Genomic DNA, 23606 nt, shown 5'->3' on the forward strand with positions numbered 1-23606 from the left:
TGACTTATTTCCAAAGCTAGAGGTGGCTGGCTTACTCCTCTAGAAACTGCTTCAAACTTGAGGCTGGGAAGAGGATCTTAAAAATGGAACTTGGACTGGGAGGCATATGGGAAGGGTGCCTGAATGTAAGGTCTGCGTGTCTTGTTCTGGTGGCTTTCTCTAGCTATAGTCCACCTGGAGTGCAGGCTGGCGTTAGATCAACAATGGCTGGGTTGCTGACTAACTGCCTTGAGGTAGTCTCTGAAATTTTGCAGCTGGGTCTCCATGCTTGATCTGTCACAAGATTAGCCCCTGGAACTTCTAAGTAAGCACATAATTAGATCCAAGTATGCAATTACATAAATGTTCATGGGGTAAAAGAGTGCATAGTGGGAAAGGGAAGGGAGTGAAGTTTCAAAGCATGTTTCAGGGGCATACTTTAAGACTAAGGAAAAAGGTTTCTACAGTTTGCTTCAAGGTTACATCTTGAGACTGGAAGAAAGGATGAAGAAAAACATTTTAAAATGCGTTTTGAAGCTGAACTACTCAATTACAGTTGGGCATCATTGTCACAATTCCACAGGACACCATAAGGAATCTGGAGATAAGTAAGACGTGACTTGTTTGTTCTAAGTTTATAGGCTGAGTGCATGCCTCATGCCTCTAATTCCAGTACTTTGGAAGGCCAAGGTGGGAGGATTGCTTGAGGCCAGGAGTTTGAGACCAGCCTGAGCAACATACCAAGACTCATCTCTACAAAAAAATTTTAAAAATTAGCCAGGTATGGTGGCACACACATATAATCCCAGCTACTCAGGAGGCTGAGGCAGGAGAATCACTTGTGCCTAGGAGTCTGGGGCTGCAGTGAGCTATGATTGCACCACTGTACTCCACCCTGGGGGACAGAGCAAGACCCTGTCTCAAAAGAAGAAAAAAGTTTATAGACTAAAAGATGCACATGTGTAATTTTAATACAAGATAGAAGGTGATGAATGTCAGGGCAACATGAAGTCTCCATGTCATTGGAATTCAGAGGAAGTAAACCACAGAGGTCAGGACTTGTAGAGGATGGAGGGCAGTTAGCATCAGTCAGAGTTCATAGAGGGGTGAAATTTCATTTTAGAGTAATGTCTTCTTAGAACTATCACTAAACAATTTTAGATCTAATTATATTTAGAGTTTTACACAGGTGCACTTTGATTACATTGGTCTTAGTAAGTCTGTTGCTCCTTAGTTTTAGGCCTGTTCTTTTCTTGCTACAGAATGCAATCACAGGCCAGGTGCAGTGGCTCACGCCTGTAATCCCAGCACTTTGGGAGGCCTAGGCAGGTGGATCATGAGGTCAAGAGATTGAGACCATCCTGGCCAACATGGTGAAACCCCGTCTCTAGTAAAAACACAAAAATTAGCCCGTCATGGTAGCATGCGTCTGTAATCCCAGCTACTCAGGAGGCTAAGGTAGGAGAATCACTTGAGCCCGGGAGATGAAGGTTGCAGTGAGCTGAGATCGTACCTCTGCACTCCAGCCTGGGCAACACAGCGAGACTCCATCTCCAAAAAAAAAAAAAGAGGGAAAGAAAAGAGAGAGAATGCAATCACAAATGAAATTTCTAAGAGACATTTCTGAGACATTTATTTTTTATAACTCAGAAGAAACTTTAAAGATTAGTATATCAGTCAATAGCCTGTGATAATTTTGAGTTTGGTGCCATTTTATACTTTCATTGAAAGAATTTTAGACTATGTTTAATATTATTGCTTATTAATAAATCCAATATTACCCTCTCCCTGTCTTAGGTGTGGTCAATTTACACATATTTTATCTATCTAGCCAAAGTATTTTATCAAATATTTTTCTGCTATTTTCAGGTAACATCAAAGGAGCAACTATAGTAGATGCCCTGGATACACTTTTTATTATGGAAATGAAAAATGAATTTGAAGAAGCAAAATCATGGGTTGAAGAAAATTTAGATTTTAATGTGGTAAGTTAAATAAGAGTTGCTAATTCAGTCCTTAAATGTCAATTAACATGGATAAATTCTGTAGTGGGCCGTATTATTGTATTGTAATATACTCTAACAAAAATGCAACTTTAGATAGTACAAATATTATTATCTTATACTGTATTCTTAAATTGTCCTCACTTACTACACAAAATTGTGTCTTATTTTTTGGCAAATTAAGGGTAAGAGAAAATAAATTAGTATTTATGGAGACCTACGTGTGCCTAGTATTCTTGTTCAGTCCCACCGCAATGCTATGAGATGGGCATTAATTTCACACCTTTGTAGATGAAACATCTGCACCTCAGAGGCTCACTCCAGACTGCACAGCTGGTTGTGTGTCAAGAGCTATGATTCTGTTGTAGGTCCGTGGGGCTCCAGTGCTTATGCTTTCACACGGTGTCATGGTGTCTCCAGCAGCAGCAGCAGCTTTCATTTTCCCGTAAAGCTTCAAATTTTGTGGATCTTATACACCTCTCAGTAAAAACAAATTGATTATATATGTGATATATGTTTTTAAATTTTGTGTGCTATCATTCTCAGCAAATATTTCAAGACCCATTGTATACTGAGGGAAAGAATCAGAATTAAGGATAATGAATACTTCTAATACTTCTTGATAATTTCAGCTGGGGAGGACTACATCTTATCAGCTCTGATTTGATAGTCGTTGTTTTACTTTATAATGATATTAACAAAGAACTTATTCTAAGAAAAGAAAACATGTAGGCCATGGAATTTTTTAGTTATTCACTTAAGTGTGCGTTATTGGTATTTCTAATCTGAGACCACTTTGCAGAAATTCTCGTACGTCTCTTGTCTGTTGGGTAAGCATTTGATAGTATCTGTAAATCCCAGTCACCATGCACAAGTAACTTTCTGTATGTTGAAAGTGGACAAAGAGAATTTCCCACTGTTGCCTCTGCTTTGTGGCACTCTTGCTCCCAGAGACCAAATGAGGATACCAGTTGTTAGGCAGAATATTAAGGATCAGTAAAGCTAAGTATTTCCCCTATCTATTTCAATTAAAAACTTATATACATTAAAAGTTTAATATTTTGTTTCTACTCCCCTAATTAATTGCTATATATACCACATTTGGGGCACCTTAAAGACAGGCAGATGAGTCTGTGTTTAATTTGCCTAATAATTGAATCTAGAATATAAAGGAGACAATATTCCAATCAATATTAAGGAACTTTGGGGATCAATGTGTTAAACCCTTCTATTTTAAACGTGAGAGAACAGGCATAAGGAGCTAGTGATTTGCTCAAGGTTATGGAGCTATTTGATTAGAGTGACCTGTGGTAATGCTGATATTGATAGAGCTCAACATGAAAAATTAAAGCACTGGAAAAAAACTGTTTCATTTTGGAGGCTTTCTTTCTTTTTTTTTTTTTTTGAGACGGAGTCTCGCTCTGTCGCACAGGCTGGAGTGCAGTGGCCGGATCTCAGCTCACTGCAAGCTCCGCCCCCCAGGTTTACGCCATTCCCCTGCCTCAGCCTCCTGAATAGCTGGGACTACAGGCACCTGCCACCTCGCCTGGCTAGTTTTTTGTATTTTTTAGTAGAGACGGGGTTTCACCGTGTTAGCCAGGATGGTCTCGATCTCCTGACCTCGTGATCCACCCGTCTCGGCCTCCCAAACTGCTGGAATTACAGGCTTGAGCCACCGTGCCCGGCCGAGGCTTGCTTTCTTAATAATACTTCTGTGGGCTGGGCATGGTGGCTCACACCTGTAATCCCAGCACTTTGGGAGGCCAAGGCAGGCAAATCACGAGGTCAGGAGTTTGAAACCAGCCTAGGGTTGCAGTGAGCCGAGATTGCACCACTGCACTCCAGCCTGGGCAACACAGAGAGACTCAGACTCAAAAAAAAAAAAAAAAGAAAAGAAAAGAAAAGTTAATGGATCTAAATTTATTGCAAAGGGAAAATAAAAACAAAACAAACACTATTGTTGAGAGTTGGCTTATCCTATGGTGCTCCTAAGTATAAACAAATTTTATACTCAAGAATAAATTTGTTAATGTGAAATATCCAATTTATATCACTGAAAAGTGTAAAGTTTTCTATTGGTTTATACTGTAATTAACTAAAAGTCATTTTCTTTTCATTAGGGCATAGGAAGTTGATTCATTTTGCATACTTGGTAGCACAAAGTTCAAATGACTTTAATAGCTGGCTTAAAATAAGTCACTGGGATAATATGTTCTGGGGAGTAAGGAGCAAGGACTTCACAGGAGGAGCTTGTATTCAGTTCAAGTATCTGTAGAAGCACATAGATATTGGGAGAAAACCCTAAGTATTGACTCCATGAATAAGTTTTCTAATTTTAGCTCAAAGTAATCTTAGGACAAAGAATCTAAAACTGATTCTTGGTTGGTCACTCTTCATTCACTCATGTATTATTTACTAAGTATCTTCTAAGGATCAAGTATTTACTCTTATGGGCATTTAGTCTAGCAGGAAAAGTAGAGAACCTTAGCTAGTGCCAGACTATCTCAGTAGGAAAGAAATGAAAGAGGAAACTACTATTTGACCAGGCATGGTGGCTCACACCTGTAATCCCAACACTTTGAGAGGCCCAGGCTTGTGGATTTCTTGAGCCCAGGAGTTCAAGACCAGCCTGGGCAGCATAGTAAGATCTCTCCCACCCTGTATCTATTTAAAAAAAAAAAAAAACAACTCCAGCCTGGGCAACAGAGTGAGACTCTGTCTCAAAAAATAAAAAAATTAGTAGTTTGTGATACATCCCAAGTATTATGATGTGTGATTTTTTTTCATGGGTGTATCTTGTTGAATCTTCATGATAAGCATACAGAGTAGTAACTGATATTTTTCCCTATATTTATAGATGAATAGGTGGTTAATTAGTCTGTCCCAAATTATGCAGCAAGATCTCAGGTTTGAACACAGTCTGCCTAACTCAGTGACCTTCTGTTTTTTTAATTGGAGAAGAAATGCAAAGAGTTGAGAAATATATAGACAGCCAGAGAATTTGAGTCCTCTGAGGGTTAGGCATGTCATCTTAATATTAGAGTACTAATTAGAGTTTATTGTTCAATAGTGATTTGATAAATGTTTGTTAAGTGAATGAGAAGTTAAGCTATCTTGTCCTACTTCCTGACAGCCTATGCTATACTCAGCTGGAAGAAGAGCTCAGGTGGAAGGGTAGCTGTATTGTGTCATCTGTTTATATAGTTACAGATGATCTGGAGTTCAAGTCAGTTGGTCTACCTGTTATTACCTAACCTATTTCCAGAACAGATTTGTAGTGGCCCCTGACAACAGGAAGATCAGTCACATAAGAACAAGTGATCAAGGGTTTCCTATTTGGGTATTTCTGATTTCAATTGTGTTTTTACTGGCACTTAAAACAATGTTGGTTACCTAGAACCTCACATGAGAAATACTGAAAACTATCTTCTGTAATGAATTTTATAGAATATGTAGAATTTTTCTCCAGATAACAATTTCTTATATTAACCCTTTGTAAAAGCTAAAGCTATGTAGAAATTTTCCTTAAAGCCATATTTCTAGACTGCGGTAAAGCGATATCTGAGTGTGAGAGGCAGAGCCTTGAGCATGGCAAAGGATGGATGATCAGCCTGCTGTAGACACTAACTAGCAACATACTGCAACTGTAATCTTTGGCAAGCATCTGGATCATGCCTTTGGTTGTAATGAACACTTTGTGTTTTGGAGAACAGAAGTACTGGTAGCAACGGTAACTTTTTTTTTTTCTTCAATGTAAAGATCCAGATTGTTTGCATATTCAGTTGGAATTCCCTCCTACTTTTCAAGAAAGTTAAGTTGTAGGGTTCCCTGTCAGGAGGATATATGTTGACTTCAAGAAGCAACTTTGGATCTTCTCAAATGCCTGACTGAGTACTTGGCTTAGGTCCAGAGTTCCATGCCATAGAGCATGAAAGAAGTTACTTTTGCCCTAGTGTTGCTCCTGAGAAAGGTCTGTTTTAGAGCCACATTACATCCTGATGGGTGCAGATAACTAAATTAATTATCCTGTTAAATGAAGTTATTGAGTGTGTTCCATCTGAATGCTAGGGAATACCTGCCAAGAGTGATGATTTGGGTTTTGGTTCAAGCCTGTAATCCCAGCACTTTGGGAGGCCAAGACGGGTGGATCACGAGGTCAGGAGATCAAGACCATCCTGGCTAACACGGTGAAACCCCGTCTCTACTAAAAATACAAAAAACTAGCCGGGCGAGGTGGCGGGCGCCTGTAGTCCCAGCTACTCGGGAGGCTGAGGCAGGAGAATGGCGTGAACCCGGGAGGCGGAGCTTGCAGTGAGCTGAGATCCGGCCACTGCACTCCAGCCTGGGCGACAGAGCCAGACTCCGTCTCAAAAAAAAAAAAAAAAAAAAAGAGGATACTGTGCTGTTCTCTCTGATGGTAATTAGGGCTGCTGCTTGAGAGCCTCTGTACCTGCATGGTAAAACCAATCTATTAACATAGAGAAAATAGGTATTTGCATATCTTTGTGGCCCACAGAACTTGCAGTTTGTTAGTGGTCTTAAGAGATTTGTCACATTGCTTAAATAGGAAGCCAAAGGCTCCTCGGACACACTGTGACACACTGACTTACACTGTGAAATATTGCAATTTAATCTGTTTAAAGGGAGTTGTATGCTTTTAATCCTCAAAGTGGTAATCCAGCACACACTTTGAAGTATCATTTATAAATAAAGGTGTATGCTAAGCCTAAACATAGGCAAGGCTTATTGGTAGTTACCAGTCTTTAATCAATGGCTTTGAAAAGTCTCATGTTGCTTCTGACAAAGCCATTGATTAAAGATAAAGCATCGTTATCATGTATCATTAGTAATGGAACACTTGTTAGTTATTTACATTGGATTGTAGTGAAACAGTTGATATTAAACAGAAATATTGCATTGGTGTGTAGTGGGCAGTTATTAAAGCTTGCTGGATTCTCATGTGTGATAACAGCCCTGTACCCAGGCTCATAATTCACTAAGTAGAAAGCTGATACAGAGTTTGGAGGAATAGCTAGCAAAAGAGTAGCCACTGATGGTAGGGATCAGAGAATTGTCCTTTTAAAAACGAAAACTATTACACTTTGAGTTCACTCTGAAAATCAAACACTCAGAATAGAATTTAAATATTTCTGAAAAGTTCTTTTCCAAGAAATATTTTTCCATTTAATGCAGTCAATCAGATCTGTCATGCTGTATGGAATCATAAGATAATAATTAAGAATTCTAATACAAATGTGACTCTAAAGAAACATCATAAGGCTTGAAGGTTCAAAGAAACAATTTATATATTCCTCGGGAAAAGCTTGCATCTTTATATAGCTCCTCAAGCAAAAGGAAACTGGCTGAATCTGCACCAAAACTTAAATTTGTTATTTACATTGTCAAGCCTGTTATTTCACTTACTGAAATCTATTAAAGTACATTATCGTATAGCTGATTTTGGTGAATAAGTTGCCTATAAAAATATCAAATTTGAGAGTTGTTTAAAGTGCTGTCTTGTCTAGTGTGAAGAGGTTGCTCTTTCAGATACTTATTTGAAAACAGGTTTTGAAGTGTTCATTTTCTCTGTTGCCGAGATGGGGTTAGATACTTCCTGTCCATGATCTCATGATACGTTGGTTCGGAAGAAGCCTTTCTTTGCAGAGAGATGGAGCGTGATGTTAGGATTGGAGGAGGGAAGCATACAAAATAATTTATAAATTGGACTCTATTTTTCATGTTAGCAGTCTTTATCACTTTATCTCATACATTTACATACATGTATACTAAATGAGTAGACAAAAATACACAGAAAAGGGATACATTTAAGGTGGAAGTTATCAATCTAAAACACCCAAGACAATGATAGAGATTAGTACTGAGACATAATTTTTTCATGATTTGTAATACTCGCCTCTTGATTTTAGTTGTAAATTTAGGCATACCATATATTCAGTTTATAGATGAATCTGGTTTAGTGTGTTCTTTGATTCAGTGGTCATTGGTATAAGTAAATCAAAATGAAAGAACAATTTCTCCAATTCTTATTTTTTTATTGGTAGGTCTTAACCAAAAATTTCCAACCTTCTCTTGTTTATTGGTTGACATTAACTAATAGGTACATGGAATTTAAATAAAAGATGGGATCTACTTCTTAAACTGCTACTCAAGTAAGACTGTGTACTAGAAGCCACTGAATACATGGGGCATACCGGAATGCAATCTTAAAGATTTAAAGGGGAAGTTAATTTTATTTTAAAACAAACTCAGGTAGACTGCAAAATTCACATTGTTAGGATAAATCTCATAAGATTTAGTGTTACAGGCTGGTCTACCTGCTGTCCTCCCCCTGCTCCAAATACTCTCTCTGTCATCAGGATAAGTCAGTAGAAAACTTTTAGAACATCAAGATTATTAATAAGAATATATTCATTTAAATTTAATATTTTAATGGCAATTAGAATCAGAAGTTTATAGAAATGGCCTGAGACCCTCAATTGTAGAAATTCACTTTTGAAAATTCAGATTTCATATAAAATATATCAAGCCCCAAAGGAAGTTGGTCAACTTCTGTATTTCAAAAGAGGATTTTTAAGCCCTTAAGAAATAAGACCTCAAATAGGCCAAAGAAGGTATTTATGACTCTAGAGTTTCTGATTTTCCAGTGACCCTGGGAAGGTAGGTTTTAGTTCATTTAGGCTGAGCTGCACAGTGGTAGCAGCAACAACTGTCTATTGAGTGCGTTATTTGGGCCAGCTATTGTGTACATTGCTTTACATCATGGAAGAATGCTTTGTCCCTTTCTACATATGAGGAAACCAAGACTCGGAATAAATTAGTTACCTGGGACCTCAAACTCAGATGGCTTCCAAATCAGCCTTCAGTCCCAGGTCTTTCTGATTTCTGCAGTTTATAGTCTGCTGCTCCAGGATAGCCAACCAATTTGGTGTGGTGAGAGGATTTTTATCTTCTTAGTCTTTTTCATCTACGGATCTGAAAGGGTGAACTAAAGGGTCTAAATTTCAATCTTTTCGCCTAAAAACATAATACAACCTAGAATATTGAAAGCGACCTCAAAGTAAGGTTTCTGTATTACTTAAACTTAACTTTGAAAAGGAGAGAGAAAGAATTATATGTTGGAAATTTGAATGTGGTTCTGGTTTTCAAACAGAGAACATGGTGACTTGAGAACTAGTGATGGTGGTGGTGTGATGTTCCAGAGCAAGGTTTATTAAAGACAAGGACATAGCAGTCACTGGGATCCTTCATGGATTAACTAACAAGCCAGATTTGCTTCTTAAACAGGCTCACTGGACAGACTGTTAGATCCATGAAATCCAGGGCTATAGCAAGTTACCTTGAGTATGGCACCTGGCAGGGTCATTTCTCAATAACGTACAGTACAAGATAAATAAAATTTATGTTTTAGAATATGTAATTGAATCAATAACTGGTTGAATAACTGCATCCAACCGTTGATTGATGTCTAGCTGAAGATATATTTCTGGCGATGTTTGACATAACTCAGACCTCCATGTTGATAATTTTTATCAGATGTCTATATAAAGGTCCTGATTATCCAGATTTTCACAGGAGGAAGAGAAAATGCATTATGTAAAGAATCTATAGCCAGAATAAGAATATAAGATCACCTTATAAGTCTTCAATAGGCAGAAATGTGGGAAACTGTTTCCAGGTTTCAAAACTGGAAAACACGAGTACTAATTGAGAGGAATGTGATTTGAGGGTTTAAGCTTATTACATTTTATTATTAGATATTATTATTCTTAAACATAGGAAACATAGTCACGTGAACCAAACTAAATGTATGGATTATCTTCCCTTTTCCTTATCAGTAATTTTGTAGAATGTTAAAGCCTTTGCCAGTATTTATGTAGAACTCATTCAGAGTGATAGACCTCAAAGTTAAATTACACCTATATGGAGTACTTTTAATCAGATTGTATCAGGTGCACATTACAAATTATAAAATACAGTTAAACACACCAGTCTTATTTTGTGATGTTTTTGCCTAACTTTGACCTAATAATTCTGTCTCCTAACTTGTTTTCATAATTGTCCTTTTATAGGAATTTTTTTGAATTTTTTTAACTTAAGCAATTATTTGGCTTTAATTGTTAGATCCTTAAACCTTTTTACGGAGAGCATGTAAGGATAAAATGAATACTTATCACCTTTTTTTGTAGAAATGTTTTATCCCACTAAAATGTAGACTCAAGTGACCTTGAGGACCTTATCAGTCTTTATTGCCATTTCCCTATAACCTAGGACAGCATCTGGCACATAGTAGTTGCTTAATAAATGTTTGTTAAAGGAAATAATATCTCATTATTTTGACTAAGTTGATCTGCCAGATACTGACTCCATACATTTTAAATTGCTGTGAGTCCCATGATTATTAGTGAGTGGTTTGATGTTAGGCAAAAGTGAACAACTACTCAGTAGGCCCAATGAACATGAAAAGAAAGTAACTAAAGCTTGAAATGTACTTTATAATCTAAATAGTAGGTTAACTATTCTAACTTACCTAGTAACAGAATGTAAGACAGATCTATTTACCAATTGAGTATAAAATATTGGCAGTAATTACTAATTATATGACCATGAATAAAGAGACTTGGGCATTATCATGTGAGGTGTATAGAAGTCAGACTAGCAGAGCCCTGCATCAGGAGTCACAGTACTCAAGTTCAAATCCTGCTTCTACCAATTATTAGTTGTCTGAACTTCAAAAAGTAACATTAACCACGATAAGTCTCGGCTTCAACATTTTAAAATGGACATAAGAATAGTAATTAATTCATAAGGTCATTGTGAGGACTAAAAGAGATAGTCTATATACGGACATTAGCACAGCACCTGGTACGTTGTAAATAAGAAAAGCAAGCTATTATTGATGTAAATAAGGACTATTTCACCATGGTATAGCATACATGATTATTATCATGTCCTTTATGCAAAGATGAATTGTCTTCTCAGAGATGAGAAGAACAATCCCAAGCCACAGGCAAAAAGTTGGAAACCAGCACTAGGACCCAAGTCCTCGTACTTCAAATCCTATTTGCAGTCCAGCTGTGCATCATAATGAAAAGATTCCTAGACTAATGTTGAAATACTAGATTCCTAGACTAATGTAGGCTGAATGGCCTTTCAGGAATAAGAAGCAGACAAATGAATAAAATAAAGGAGAATGCAGATCAGAAAAAAAAAATGCCCTGGCCCCATTGCGTTTACACAAATAGGTAACATCAAGTATTGTATCTGCTGTTGAAGAGACAGGAAAGAACTTTAGTTTACAAATATTTTTATAGTTTTGTTTAGGAGTCAAAATTATTTTTATCTATTGTGTTAGTCCATTTTCACACTGCTGATAAAAACATACCTGAGACTGGGAAGAAAAAGAGGTTTAGTGGACTTACAGTTTTACATGGCTGGGGAGGCCTAACAATCATGGCGGAAGGCAAGGAGCAAGTCACATCTTACATGGATGGCCACAGGCAAAGAGAGAAAGAGCTTGTGCAGGGAAACTCCCTTTTTAAAACCATCAGATCTCATGAGACTTATTCACTATCACAACAACAGCACGGGAAAGAGCCCCCCCGCCACCATGATTCAGTTATCTCCCATGCGGTCCATCCCACAACATGTGTGTATAATGGGAGCTACAAGATGAGATTTTGGTGGGGACACAGAGACACACCATATCCTATTTTAAGTATGTTTTTCCTTTATTTTAAAAAATTGTCATATAATGATTGTACGATTTTGGGGGTCCATTAGTGATGTTTTGACATATATAATGCACAGTGATATTTAATACTTTAATTTTAAAAGGGAGAGCGTTTCCCCCTGTATATACATTTCTCTGGGCAAGCGTAAGATTTGAACAAAATTTAAGTATTTAGTATAATGTATCACAATTATGGTCTTCTGAAATGTGTACTATCATGTTTGATTTTTTTTTCCATAGAATGCTGAAATTTCTGTCTTTGAAGTAAATATACGTTTTGTTGGTGGACTACTCTCAGCCTACTATCTGTCTGGAGAAGAGGTAAGATGAAAAGTGGTATATAAATGTGAATTATAAAGTGTCTTAAACTAAATTTTTGGTCAAATATGCCATTTGTGACATATATTTAGAAAGGAATCTATGGAATTTTTATATTTCAATGAAGCTGTAGCTTACACTGAGTTTCTTATAATATGTGCTAATTAAATGAGCAAGCTGGGAAAGTTTGGCAGAACATATTGTCAGCAAATGTTAATGCCTTTAAAAACTGGCGCTATTGTGTTATGTATGGTGTGGTTATAGCCACAAATTATATGTGCCTATGGACAAATTAAAGAAGTTTAGTGTAGTGGCAGGCTTGTGGATTAATTTTTTTCTTTAAGAATTATTTTAATGTTAATACAAATAAAAACTTTTTTAAATGAATAAAGGCTGGCAAGCAAGATATAAAAATTATAGTTTTTATGTAATTGAGGGAGTGAGACACTTAGCTCCCAAGTAAACAGTCCTAAAGGCCAGCATCCCTGTATCAAGTGCTTTGGAGCTCTTCCTGAGTCAAGGCTTCATTAATTATCCACTGCTTGGAGCAAGGCAGGAATTTTAAATTTAACTGCCTTTTATTGATAGATTAAGAAAGGATTTTTATATCCTCTTAAAGGCCACTGATGCTATTTTCTTGAAAGGTTTTGGACAACTTTAGGAATATCGTAAGTGTCCACTAAGGGTTGTTGGAATGGGCCTCATCTTTAATGTTGACAGTGTTAAATGCTGACATTATGGAAAAACTGTCACGTACTTCAGTTGCACGTCAATCAGATTTGAGTTAGCCTCAGCATTCCAACTGGGGAAAGAGTAGATCTTACCCAATGCAGTATTTCATGTATTGCTATGCTCCTTCAAACAGATTTAAGCAGAGCAATAAATGTTTAATGAGAAAAACTGCTTGACTTTGTTTGTGTCTCTCAAGTACTTTCTTAACCACAACATACAACCCTCACAATCTTACATTTCTTCTCTGTTTAGATTTTATTCTACCTTAGATCTTTCCAAAGTAAATACGTGACTTCTGTATTGCTCTGTATCTCTCCTGTTTTAGTGTTAAATGTTGTTCATTGTGGACTCTGTTACCTTCTCCGCCAGGGTAATGTGATCCGCCGGTGCATTATGCCTCTTCCTCCCTTTTTTCGATTTTCCCACTGCCAAATAACTTCATTTGTTCAGTTCAGTTTAGGGTATAGTAAGGATTAAGCCAAAACCAAAATACCCCAGGACACTATATTTTTAAAAAGTTATGTTTAAAATTAACTGATGTTATTTTAGTTAACAGGTTTCTGCTTTTAGAATACTTGTCCTTGAGTATCCAATGCCAGGATGTTCTCATTGCTTTGGTTATGCTATACTAAGATGACCTTGGTTTTAACTTCTTCCATAATTTATGTGGAGGTGAGACAATTTGGAGGAAATAAGGATTTCATCCTTTTGTGTCTGGGCTCAATTAGGATAATAGAGCATACAAAGAAAAACACATATGTATTTATTCTAAATATGCATCATGTTTGATTAGGATACTTTTTCACTCAGTGTTTTAAGTTTACATATATATATGTCTTTCTATATATGTGTATATTTGATGTGTATATATATAATTATAATACCCACATATTATAGTTTGCCTATAGATAAAATAATTTGCCTAAGACTTTGTAAGGATATTTTTTAATTCTGTACAGTGAACTTTAGTAAACAAATGGGTACAAAGAACACTTCCATTGCAAATAACTATTCTTTCAGTCTGTCTGCTTTGTCCTCATCACTATACAAACATGTTTTTATTACATGTAGGTTTTTTGTATTTTTATTTTTATGATAAAAATTTAAGATTTTCTTCTTTTATTTTTGTTTCTGTAGAGTGCTTTAGTTATAGGGACCCATATTCTTAGCATGTTTTTTCTTATAATTTCTAAACATTGGACAATTAGATTATTTTCAGTATCTTTTTATTTTGAATAATATTGCTATAATCAATAAATATTTATTCTCTGAAGTGGTGTTGGCAGGTAAGAAGTGATTAATACTGGATTGTTTTAACATCATCACTTACCTATTTCTCCCAATTACTTAGTCCCTGACAATTGATTTTCATTTGATGAATGCATCCAGGGGAATTGGCCATTAGGAATGTGATCCAGAAAATTTATTTTACCCCAGGTCTGTTCTTGAGCTATTTGAATTCATATCAAAATGTTTTTAAATGAGCATTCATGTAATAGAACACCAACATAGCAAATTATGAATAAGTTGGTTTTAAATAGTTGATAAAGTTTTATACCACACACTTTTTATGTAGATCAGACAATTTACTAAGGTTTCTAAGACAATTCATCTTTCTTTGTATCTCATAGGGGGACTTTTAAACCCCCATAATTTAGCATTCTGATTTCATCACCGAGGCTCAGGAGTATTTTAAGAACAAATCACCATCAGAAGTAGATAGACCCCACATTCATATCAGCTCAAGATTCTTAAATTTATATTGCAAAAGCAGGAGAAGAAGTACCACTGATTTGTGACACATGTTTCAGGAAAGCTACAGTTAGAAACACTGAACAATAGTTAAGAATCCCAGCAGAAGTCTAAGCTATCGAAAAACTAATAGAAACATGAAGTACCTGTAGTAAACTTTGATTACAGGCGCATATTCAAAAATTTGAAACCTCCTAGCTCAGTTAAAATATTTTGTAGCACCATAAAAAAGTCAATCCTCAGTATTTTCAAATGTTATGTAAGAAACTCAACCACGAGAATTACAAACAGATAGGATGGAGATGAGATGAATATTAAATAGGAAGGATCAGTATTAAAAGTAAATTTAAAAGGTAGCACAGCTCTATTATAAGCTGGAAGGGAACTAAAATTCTCACTAGAGATGGTAAATATAGCAGCATCTAGAATATGATTACCCAAAATATGTTCTAAAGACCACTAGTTTCTTTTGATATGGCAGGATAAATCTGTATCTGTGTAGATACTAAAAATATGTTTGGGAAGAGCTACATCCTGTATTCTTTCTTGGAAATTTAGAATGCACAAAAAAAGTGAATTAACTTTTATTTACCCTCACATTTTCCACACTTACTTAACAATAGCCTTCCTCTATTTAAAGAAAAAATAAAGTGACATCTGCTAACAGTAAATTATAATCATTTTTCAGAACAATTTTTGGAAATACTACTACAGAATAAGAGTAAAGCAAAGATGATATTGAAATTGACAAGTGCAAAAACGTGTAAAATATGACATTGCAAGAGTAGGTGACACACGTATAAAAGAACTTATGTGAATATACCATGTAACATTATTTGTTTTACAACAGAAACCAATAGCTATATTGAGCAGAAAGCGAATATAATAGGACATAGAGATGTTACAGAATCAGAGAGAGGGCTGAAGAGCACCTTGGAACAAAAAGTGTCAAGTTGGCATAGGGGATCTCTATAGCTGTACTATCACCCTGGGACACCCTGCAATTAGTAACATGACTGTTTCTTCCACCCTTCTGTTAGTCTACTCAAGACACAAAGTCCCTGGAGAAAGAAACTAATTATGAGAGTTTCTGTTACATTCAGCCTCTTTGGGGATCTTGGAGAATAAAAAAGGATATGCTAGAAGTCTTCTGCAAAGTTTGGATTCATATCCCTTGAAGACTGAGTAGTATAAGGAAGTATAGATTCCTGAAGAGGAAATTGAGGCCCTGTGAGAAGGGTAGGGAGGTAGGACGGGTAGGAGCCAACAATAAGATTTCACCCACTGTGGTGAATATAAATATGGCAGAGGAAATAGACAAGCCACATGGAAACTGACAAGTTAATAAGATATCTGAAAAAATGTAATCTGATTTGCAAAACAGTTTTGTAAGCTAAGAGACGACATTTAGAGTAGACCAGAGTATTTAGTCCTCAAAGAAAACATTCTGCCAGTACAATTTGTGTAAAATAGAAAAACAATAGCCAACTCCTGGAAGCCAAAATGATTAAGAACTAGCTTTCAAAGAAAAAAGGTGAGGAAGACATCGTATCCAAGAATGGTAAAAGAGACAGAATGGATTTTTACAGTAGATGAATTTACTATGATAACTTTTCATTTTGAAGGCAGCAAAAGGATTTTTCTTCAGATTCCCCCTAAAAGGTACCCACTGCTGCAAACACCAGTACAAAATATTGCTGAGAGAGATTTACTCAATAAGTATAATACTGCCAAATTTCAAGACTAACAAGGAGGAAACACTAAGGGGAGTAGGATTGTGGAGTAGAAAGGAGAGAGATAAGATTGAGAATGTTTACTGGTGGGAAGATGTATTTGCTTTTTCATAATAGGGTTAAGATATTTGGAGTATTTGGGTGTTAGAAATCGATTTTTTAGAGTTTGTTTTTATGAGTAATCATAAAAATGTTTAAAAATTCTCTAGAAAATTAGGATATATGGGCCGGGTGCGGTGGCTTACACCTGTAATCCCAGCACTTTGGGAGGCCGAGGCAGGTGGATCACAAGATCAGGAGATGGAGACCATCCTGGCTAACACGGAGCAACCCCGTCTCTACTAAAATACAAAAAATTAGCCAGGCGTAGTGGCACACGCCTGTAGTCCCAGCTACTCAGGAGGCTGAGGCAGGAGAATGGAGTGAACCCAGGAGGCGGAACTTGCAGTGAGCCGATATTGCGCCACTGCACTCCAGCCTGGGTGACCGAGCAAGACTCCATCTCAAAAAAAAAGAAAAAAGAAAATTAGGATACATGATTGGTTACGGTAAACTCAATGTCTGCCACAATTCATTAGAAAGTGAGTAATCTCCCAGACTATCCGTCTGTTTCCTGCCTCATTCTGCAAAGATGATATTGAAATTGACAAGTGCAAAAACGTGTAAAATATGACATTGCAAGAGTAGGTGACACACGTATAAAAGAACTTATGTGAATATACCATGATTGATAAAAAATCAGAGTGCCAGAAAATGTGTATGATTCAATCAGAGCTGTGGAAAAACAGAGAATAAAGTTAGGGCATATTAAAGTTTCAGGTAAGGTTAGCACATAGCAGTGTATTCTACCAGTTTGTAAATCATCTGGGCTTTGTACGGAAATGTATCTTCAGGTTTCCTAGTGATCAGAGCAAAGAAGGGAAGAGAATTAACAGCAATCTGGTTTTGCCATATGAATGCAAAACATTTGATATCATAAAATAACCCACATATATTGCTATGTTGAATTTTCCATAAAAGGTAGAAATACGTGGTATAAACAAGAAAAATCCAGCAATACATTTGGATCCACCAGAAATACATTAGCACCTTCCCAAATCCTGCCTAAATTCTAAATTATGAAAATTGAGCTTAGATTTATTCTGCTCTCTTATATATGGAAAGAATTTTAATTATGATCTCTAATTAGGTAGATGTAAATCCAGAAAGCAGAGATATCAACAAAAGACCTAATTGGGGAAAAAAATAAAAAGGCTGGAATTCAAAACAGTGGTCATAATACCTTAAAATAAAAATAAATGTTAATCCCATACAATGAAGAAATAACAGAGCTATGCAATACAGTTAAAAGGAAGAATTGAAATAGTGGTACAGTGAAATTGAAAATTAGGTAATTGATACAGTTTGGATGTGTGTCCCCTCCAAATCTCATATTGAAGTGTGATCCCCAGTGTTAAAGATGGGGTCTAATGAGAGATGTTTGGGTCATGGGGCCAGATCCCTTATGAATGGCTTGGTGCCTTCCTCCAGGGTAATGAGTGAGTTCTCACTCTATTAGTTACCTCAGGGTCTGGTTGTTAAAAAGAATCTGGCTGGACACGGTGGCTCATGCCTGTAATCCCAACACTTGGGGAGACTGAGGCAGGGGGATCCCTTGAGCCTCAGGAATTTGAGAGAAGCCCAGGCAACAAAGGCAGACTCTGTCTCTACTTAAAAAAAAATAAAAAGTGCGCTACCTTCTTTCTCTTTCCCCAGTCTCTCTTGCTGCCCCTCTGGCCATGTGTGACACCTGCTCCCCCTTCACCTTCTGCCATGATTGTAGGTTTCCTGAGGGCCCCACCAGAAGCAGATGCTGATATTATGCTGCTTATACCATCTGCAGAACCGTGAGCCAAAATAAACCTCTTTTCTTTATACATCACCCAGCCTCGCGTATTCCTTTATAGCAACACAAAACAGACTAATACAGTACTTAAATTCTTTACAATATTTTTCATATGCTATAGACAATGAAAATTTTAGGAAAATATGTACATCATACCTCCAATCAAAATATAACATTAGAAATGTACACATATTTAAAATGGTAAATTTTGAAAATTTAAAAATTTAAAACTTGAAAATTTAAAAATCTCTCAAATAACTAGATCAAGGAATGAGTATATAATATTAGACTACTTAACAACTACAGTATAAGCATCACATTAAATTTGGTGGAGAGCAGCCAGAGTTATATTTAAAAAAATAGATAGCTCCAAAGGTCTGCATTAAGAAAAAGTAAATATGTGGTTAAGTCTATATTTCATTAATTTAGGGGAAAAAAACAAAAAGATAAAAATAAGAATATAAATAGATTGCAAAATGAAAGAGAAGCTGATAAAGCTTTCTCTGCCCCTTCTCAACAGCATCCTTATTGAGACACTCTTCTGGGAAAAACTTTGAGAGCAGTAAGAACCATGTTGTTCACTTATTAAGAGACAGAAAGTTTTGATGACCGTGAGTTTGAGTGGCCCCCTCAGCAGGAAGACTCTTCTAGGCATGTTTTTGTATAGTGTCTTCACCTGTACAGAGCAGCTCATGGAAATGGTGCTTATCACATTGGGTGGTGATTGGGATAAAGCCGTGAGAGATATGCTCCAGATCACAATCACTATTTGGAAGAAATCATGTATCTCTTCAGCAGGTATTGGGTGAGTGTCAACTACGTGTCAGACACTGCCCATGGCCTGGAGATACGCCTGAGGTAAAATAGCCCCCAGTCCCTGGCCTTGTGGAGCTTACATTTTACTGATTAAATACAGCTCATAAACCAAAACTGGAAAACTTGATGAGACCTGTAAGAAAAAAGTTGATGTCCTGGTTGGTTGGTTTTGTTATTGGAATGACAGGCGAGTACACAGGGAGAAAACTGACAGTGATGTTCATCCAACTGACCTTCATACTGCCAGCATCTCCCCTCTTCAGTCTCTCCCCCACTGTAACACTAAGGAAGGTTGTCATCACTCCACACAGTCTTCTTGCAAACCACCACTGGTCCATGTGGCCTTAAAAATTGAATTGTTTTGATTCGGCCTACAAAATCTTTGTAATTCAGTCTCAGCCTACTTTTTCTGGTTTCCTTCATAACCGTCCTCATGCATCTTCCACTGTGTAACAGACCCTTTTTCTTCTAAAAAACGCACCAAGCACATCTGAGTACTTCTTATATCTGCATTCGCTCTACCTGGAATGGCTTTCACCCTGCTCCTTCCACCTGCCAAGATAAATACAACCCCTCCGAGGCCCTCCCTGGTTGCACAACACTAAGACACCCCACTCCTCCCCCTTCTCTTCCTTTCCTGTATTCTCTGCATACACTGCTATTATAGTTCATTGTTTATGGCTCTGTGAACCTTCTCACTTTCTCACTCCCTTTTCTCCAGTAGGATTTGTACAACTCAAAAATAAAAATGATGTTTCTGCTGTTTTCATATCCTCATGCTTAGCACTGTATGCCTGGCACTAGAAAACATTTAGTAAATGTTCATTGACTAAAACTCTTCAGCAGGTTTTCTGTGACCTTCACTTTTTAAAACCCCAACAGAAAATTCTTCCAATGACTTTTAAAGTAAAATCTGTACATGGATAATATAAATAAGCAACTGGCCTGGAAGGCTTGGGGTAAGAGATTGGAAGGAGAAAATGTGATGTAGTAAGGTGATTGACAATATGCATGATCTCTAACCACATACAGCCTCTGTGGCTCCACCTCCAACCACCCCAGCTGGCAAAACATCTTCCTTTTTATTTGTTCTGTAAATGCTGATTCTCTGAAAAAGAAAGTTTTCAAAATCAGCTGGAAACTATTTGTAAATTTTATCATTACTAAATACAGTAGCTCATTTATTGTAGACATTTAAAGTAGATTTGACATAGAGCATTCTGAAATTATAAACCTAAGAAGAAATTATAAAAAGTAAATGTGAAAGTGATTCTACAAGATATATATATGGTCCTTAATTTGAGGAAACTAACTAAAACTTAATGACACATTTATGCCAATTTCCTAGAAAGGAACAATTTTAATTGTATTTATCAGGTGATACTGACTGTAATATTAATGTAGTTATATAATTATGTAATTATTGTATATTAATGTGTTTGGCCCTATAATTTCTTAGAGGTTTAGATTTAGCCTTACATATATTTTAAATATTAATTTACTATTTGGCATTATTGAAATTTTTATAAGAAAGGAATGTAAAATACTGAATAGCTAATATTTTCATTTAAAAGTTTAATTCAGTAAAACAGAGAATTGTAATTTTACTTATTATGTTTATAATTAAATTTCCGTGGTTAATGAGTTATAGCTGTTACACATTGACTATTCCATTATGATTGGTAAATTTAATTTGCACTTTAAAAGTACAGAGTTGATTCAGAAACAACACATATTTTCGTCAAAAGAAATTACTACTTTTTCTTGTCCTAGAGTGAATTGCAGAAATCATACCTACCCCTTAACTCAGATTTGTTCTGTTTGTCCCTCTGCATAAGCCCTATCTTGTACTGATAATTGTTTTTGAAAGCATAGTTTTGTAAGCTGTAAAAATTTTCTCTCCACAATTCATGAGCTCATTTCTACATTTCACTAGTAATCCCAGCACTAAAACTTATTTATACTTAATGCGTAAATGGTAGAAGCTGGCCTACCCCTTGATTTCATTGCCAAGTGAGTGCTTGAAACCTAATGGAAAGGGAAAGTCAGAAAATTCAGTTTTTGTTTGTTTGTTTTGTTTTGTTTGTTTGTTTTCTGAGAGGGAGTCTTGCTCTGCCGCCCAGGCTGGAGTGCAGTGGTGCGATCTCGGCTCACTTCACTGCAACCTCCTCCTCTTCAGGTTCAAGCAATTCTCCTGCCTCAGCCTCCTGAGTAGCTGGGATTACAGGCTCCCGCCACTATGCCTGGCTAATTTTTTTTTGTATTTTTAGCAGAGACAGGGTTTTACCATGTTGGTCAGGCTGGTCTTGATCTTTGACCTCATGATCCAACTGCTTCGGCCTCCCAAAATGCTGGGATTACAGGCATGAGCCACCACACCCGCCCAAATTCAGTTGTTTTTTAATGGAATGTTTTTATTCCTTGTAGTTTAGCATAATTCCCTACACATAGCAGCGAACTACAAATTCACATCAGTGAGAAATAGACCTGTGTTATCATTCAGCAACAGCCTGAAATCTCAATGGATTAAGACAGTATGTTCTACCTTGACTCTGCTTCTCCTTTCCTTCAGAGTCCAACCTGTTGGGGCAGCTGCCATCTAGGTCATTTCCGGCTGTCATGGGGAAGAGGGAGTGGTGACAAAAGAGATTCTGACAAATCCCACACTGGCTTTGAATGCACCTGTCTGAAAGACCCATGTTACTTCAGCTTACATTTCATTGGCCAGAGCAAGTCATAGGGCCACTGTAACGTAAAGGGGTGAAGAAGAGGTGATGAACAGCATTCATGACCACCACAGCGACCGCTGACTTGGGTTAGACTGTGTAGCCCTCTCGACTGCCCAGAGTAGCAGAAGATAAGGATTACTGAGAGAAATAACTTTTTCAAGGGTCCCCACACTGGAGCCAGCCAGTCTCACTGGAAAACGCCTTCCATAAAGTGGCACCAAAGTAGTAAGGGTGACGAGTATGATTTGGGATACGAATCTTCACTAATACACATCTTCACTAAATTTTCAAGTAAAAAGTACTTGTTTACAAAGTTTGCCCTCTCCTGGAAATATCTACTACTTTGTAGGCTTCTCCCCAGCCTTCCAGATTTGAAACAGTAAAGTTGACAGACAGACATGTACTGCCCTCTATACCACCACTGCTGTTGTCTGTGATGGGAGCCAGTTGCTGTTTGGCAGCGGCCTGCTGTGTTGCCTGGTTGTTGAAGCCCTGGTGCTTTTCCTTCCACCACTTTTTCTTTGATTTAAGTGTGCACTAGGTCAGTCACTTCTCATTTTTCAAAAGCCTAATGAAAGAGATGAGGTAATACGTTATATTTTGATTTATATTGAATCACTTTATAATTCATAATGACTGTTGAAACCAGTACTTCAAATCATTTTTATTGCCTGAGTCATATTGACATGGATTTCTAACACAGATTTTTGCCTGTGAGTGAATGTTTTTCAACAAAAGTTGTTTTTTCCAGGAATGTTCTTGCAAATTATTTTTCTTTGAAATTGTGATCTCCTTTAGAAGGGTATATAAGATAGCTGTAGCAAGGAATTTAAAATTTAATAGGGCTAGCAGAAAATGCCTCCGAATTGTGATAATTTACCATCTGGTAATTTCATTCATTAAGTGAATCAGCAGATGCTTATTGAATACCTGCTTTTGAGGCACTGCAGTTGGTGCTGCAGAAACAACAGTGAATAAGAGAAACGTAGTCCCCATTGACAAATGTTAATTCTAATATTAATTTCACAACAACCGTATAAAGTAGGAGTAGGAACTGTTTTTATTCTCATTTTATGGAGGAAGAAACAGAGGCAGAGTGTTCTTTGCCCAAGGACATGCAAAGTAGCAGAGCTAGGCTTCAAACTTGGGCATTCTGGCTCCAAGCTACTGAATAGCAGCTAGACATTAGAGATCTCAAGCACAGAAGATACGATATCAATAGGCCTGAACCCATGAGTCATCAACAACTAAATGATAATTGAAGGAATGGACAGGAATAAGGTTGTCCAGGGCAATAGGCCTTAATATTTAAGCGTTAATGAGAAGAAAGAGCTAGAAAAGGAGACTGAGATGTCGTGGTCTGAGAAGTAGGAGGGAAACTAGTAGATTGTGACATCACAGAGTCCAAGAGAAAATAGTATTTTGAAAACTGAGATATTCATTTGTGTCAAATGCTGCTGCTAGAAGTTGTATATGGACTCTGTTTAGCATCTTAAAACATGGAGGTCATGGATGACTTTATGCAGGGTTCTTCTGGTAGAGTAATAGGATAGAATCCAAATTGTTTTTGATTGAAGAAGAGAAGACGGTAAGGAAATTAAGATTAGTTCAGGGTCTTTAAGCAGTTAGGGAAGGTGGCATTCACGAAAACAGATGGCCTTTGGGGAGGCATCCTTTGCAATATAAGAAAGTGTGGGAGAAGGTAGGAATACAAGTAGGTAACTTGTTAGACTTGGTGGCAAATAAATGAGATAATTATTCTCTGGTAGACCCTGTTAAGTACAAGACAAGGATTTCTGCTGAGACTCAGGGAGAGGAGAGATGTTTGATGTGAATGTGTACAGTTTAAAATTGTCATTCTGAAGGGCTGACTACAGAAACATGGTAGAGCTCCTGGACAGTGTCTAG

General features: G+C 36.9%; 1 protein-coding gene across 1 annotated transcript in view; it reads left to right on the forward strand.

Annotated features, from left to right (window-relative positions):
• The window catches only part of MAN1A1 (mannosidase, alpha, class 1A, member 1), a 166967-nt gene that overhangs the window by 45265 nt on the left and 98096 nt on the right, over positions 1–23606 (forward strand). The window contains exons 4-5 of the mRNA XM_011942954.1: positions 1849–1964; positions 11974–12054. Of these exons, the coding sequence (XP_011798344.1) occupies positions 1849–1964; positions 11974–12054 (197 nt within the window). The remainder of the gene's footprint in view (positions 1–1848; positions 1965–11973; positions 12055–23606) is intronic.

Source organism: Colobus angolensis, unplaced genomic scaffold (genome assembly GCF_000951035.1).
Source record: "Colobus angolensis palliatus isolate OR3802 unplaced genomic scaffold, Cang.pa_1.0 Scaffold213, whole genome shotgun sequence".
NCBI classification, from domain to species: domain Eukaryota; kingdom Metazoa; phylum Chordata; class Mammalia; order Primates; family Cercopithecidae; genus Colobus; species Colobus angolensis.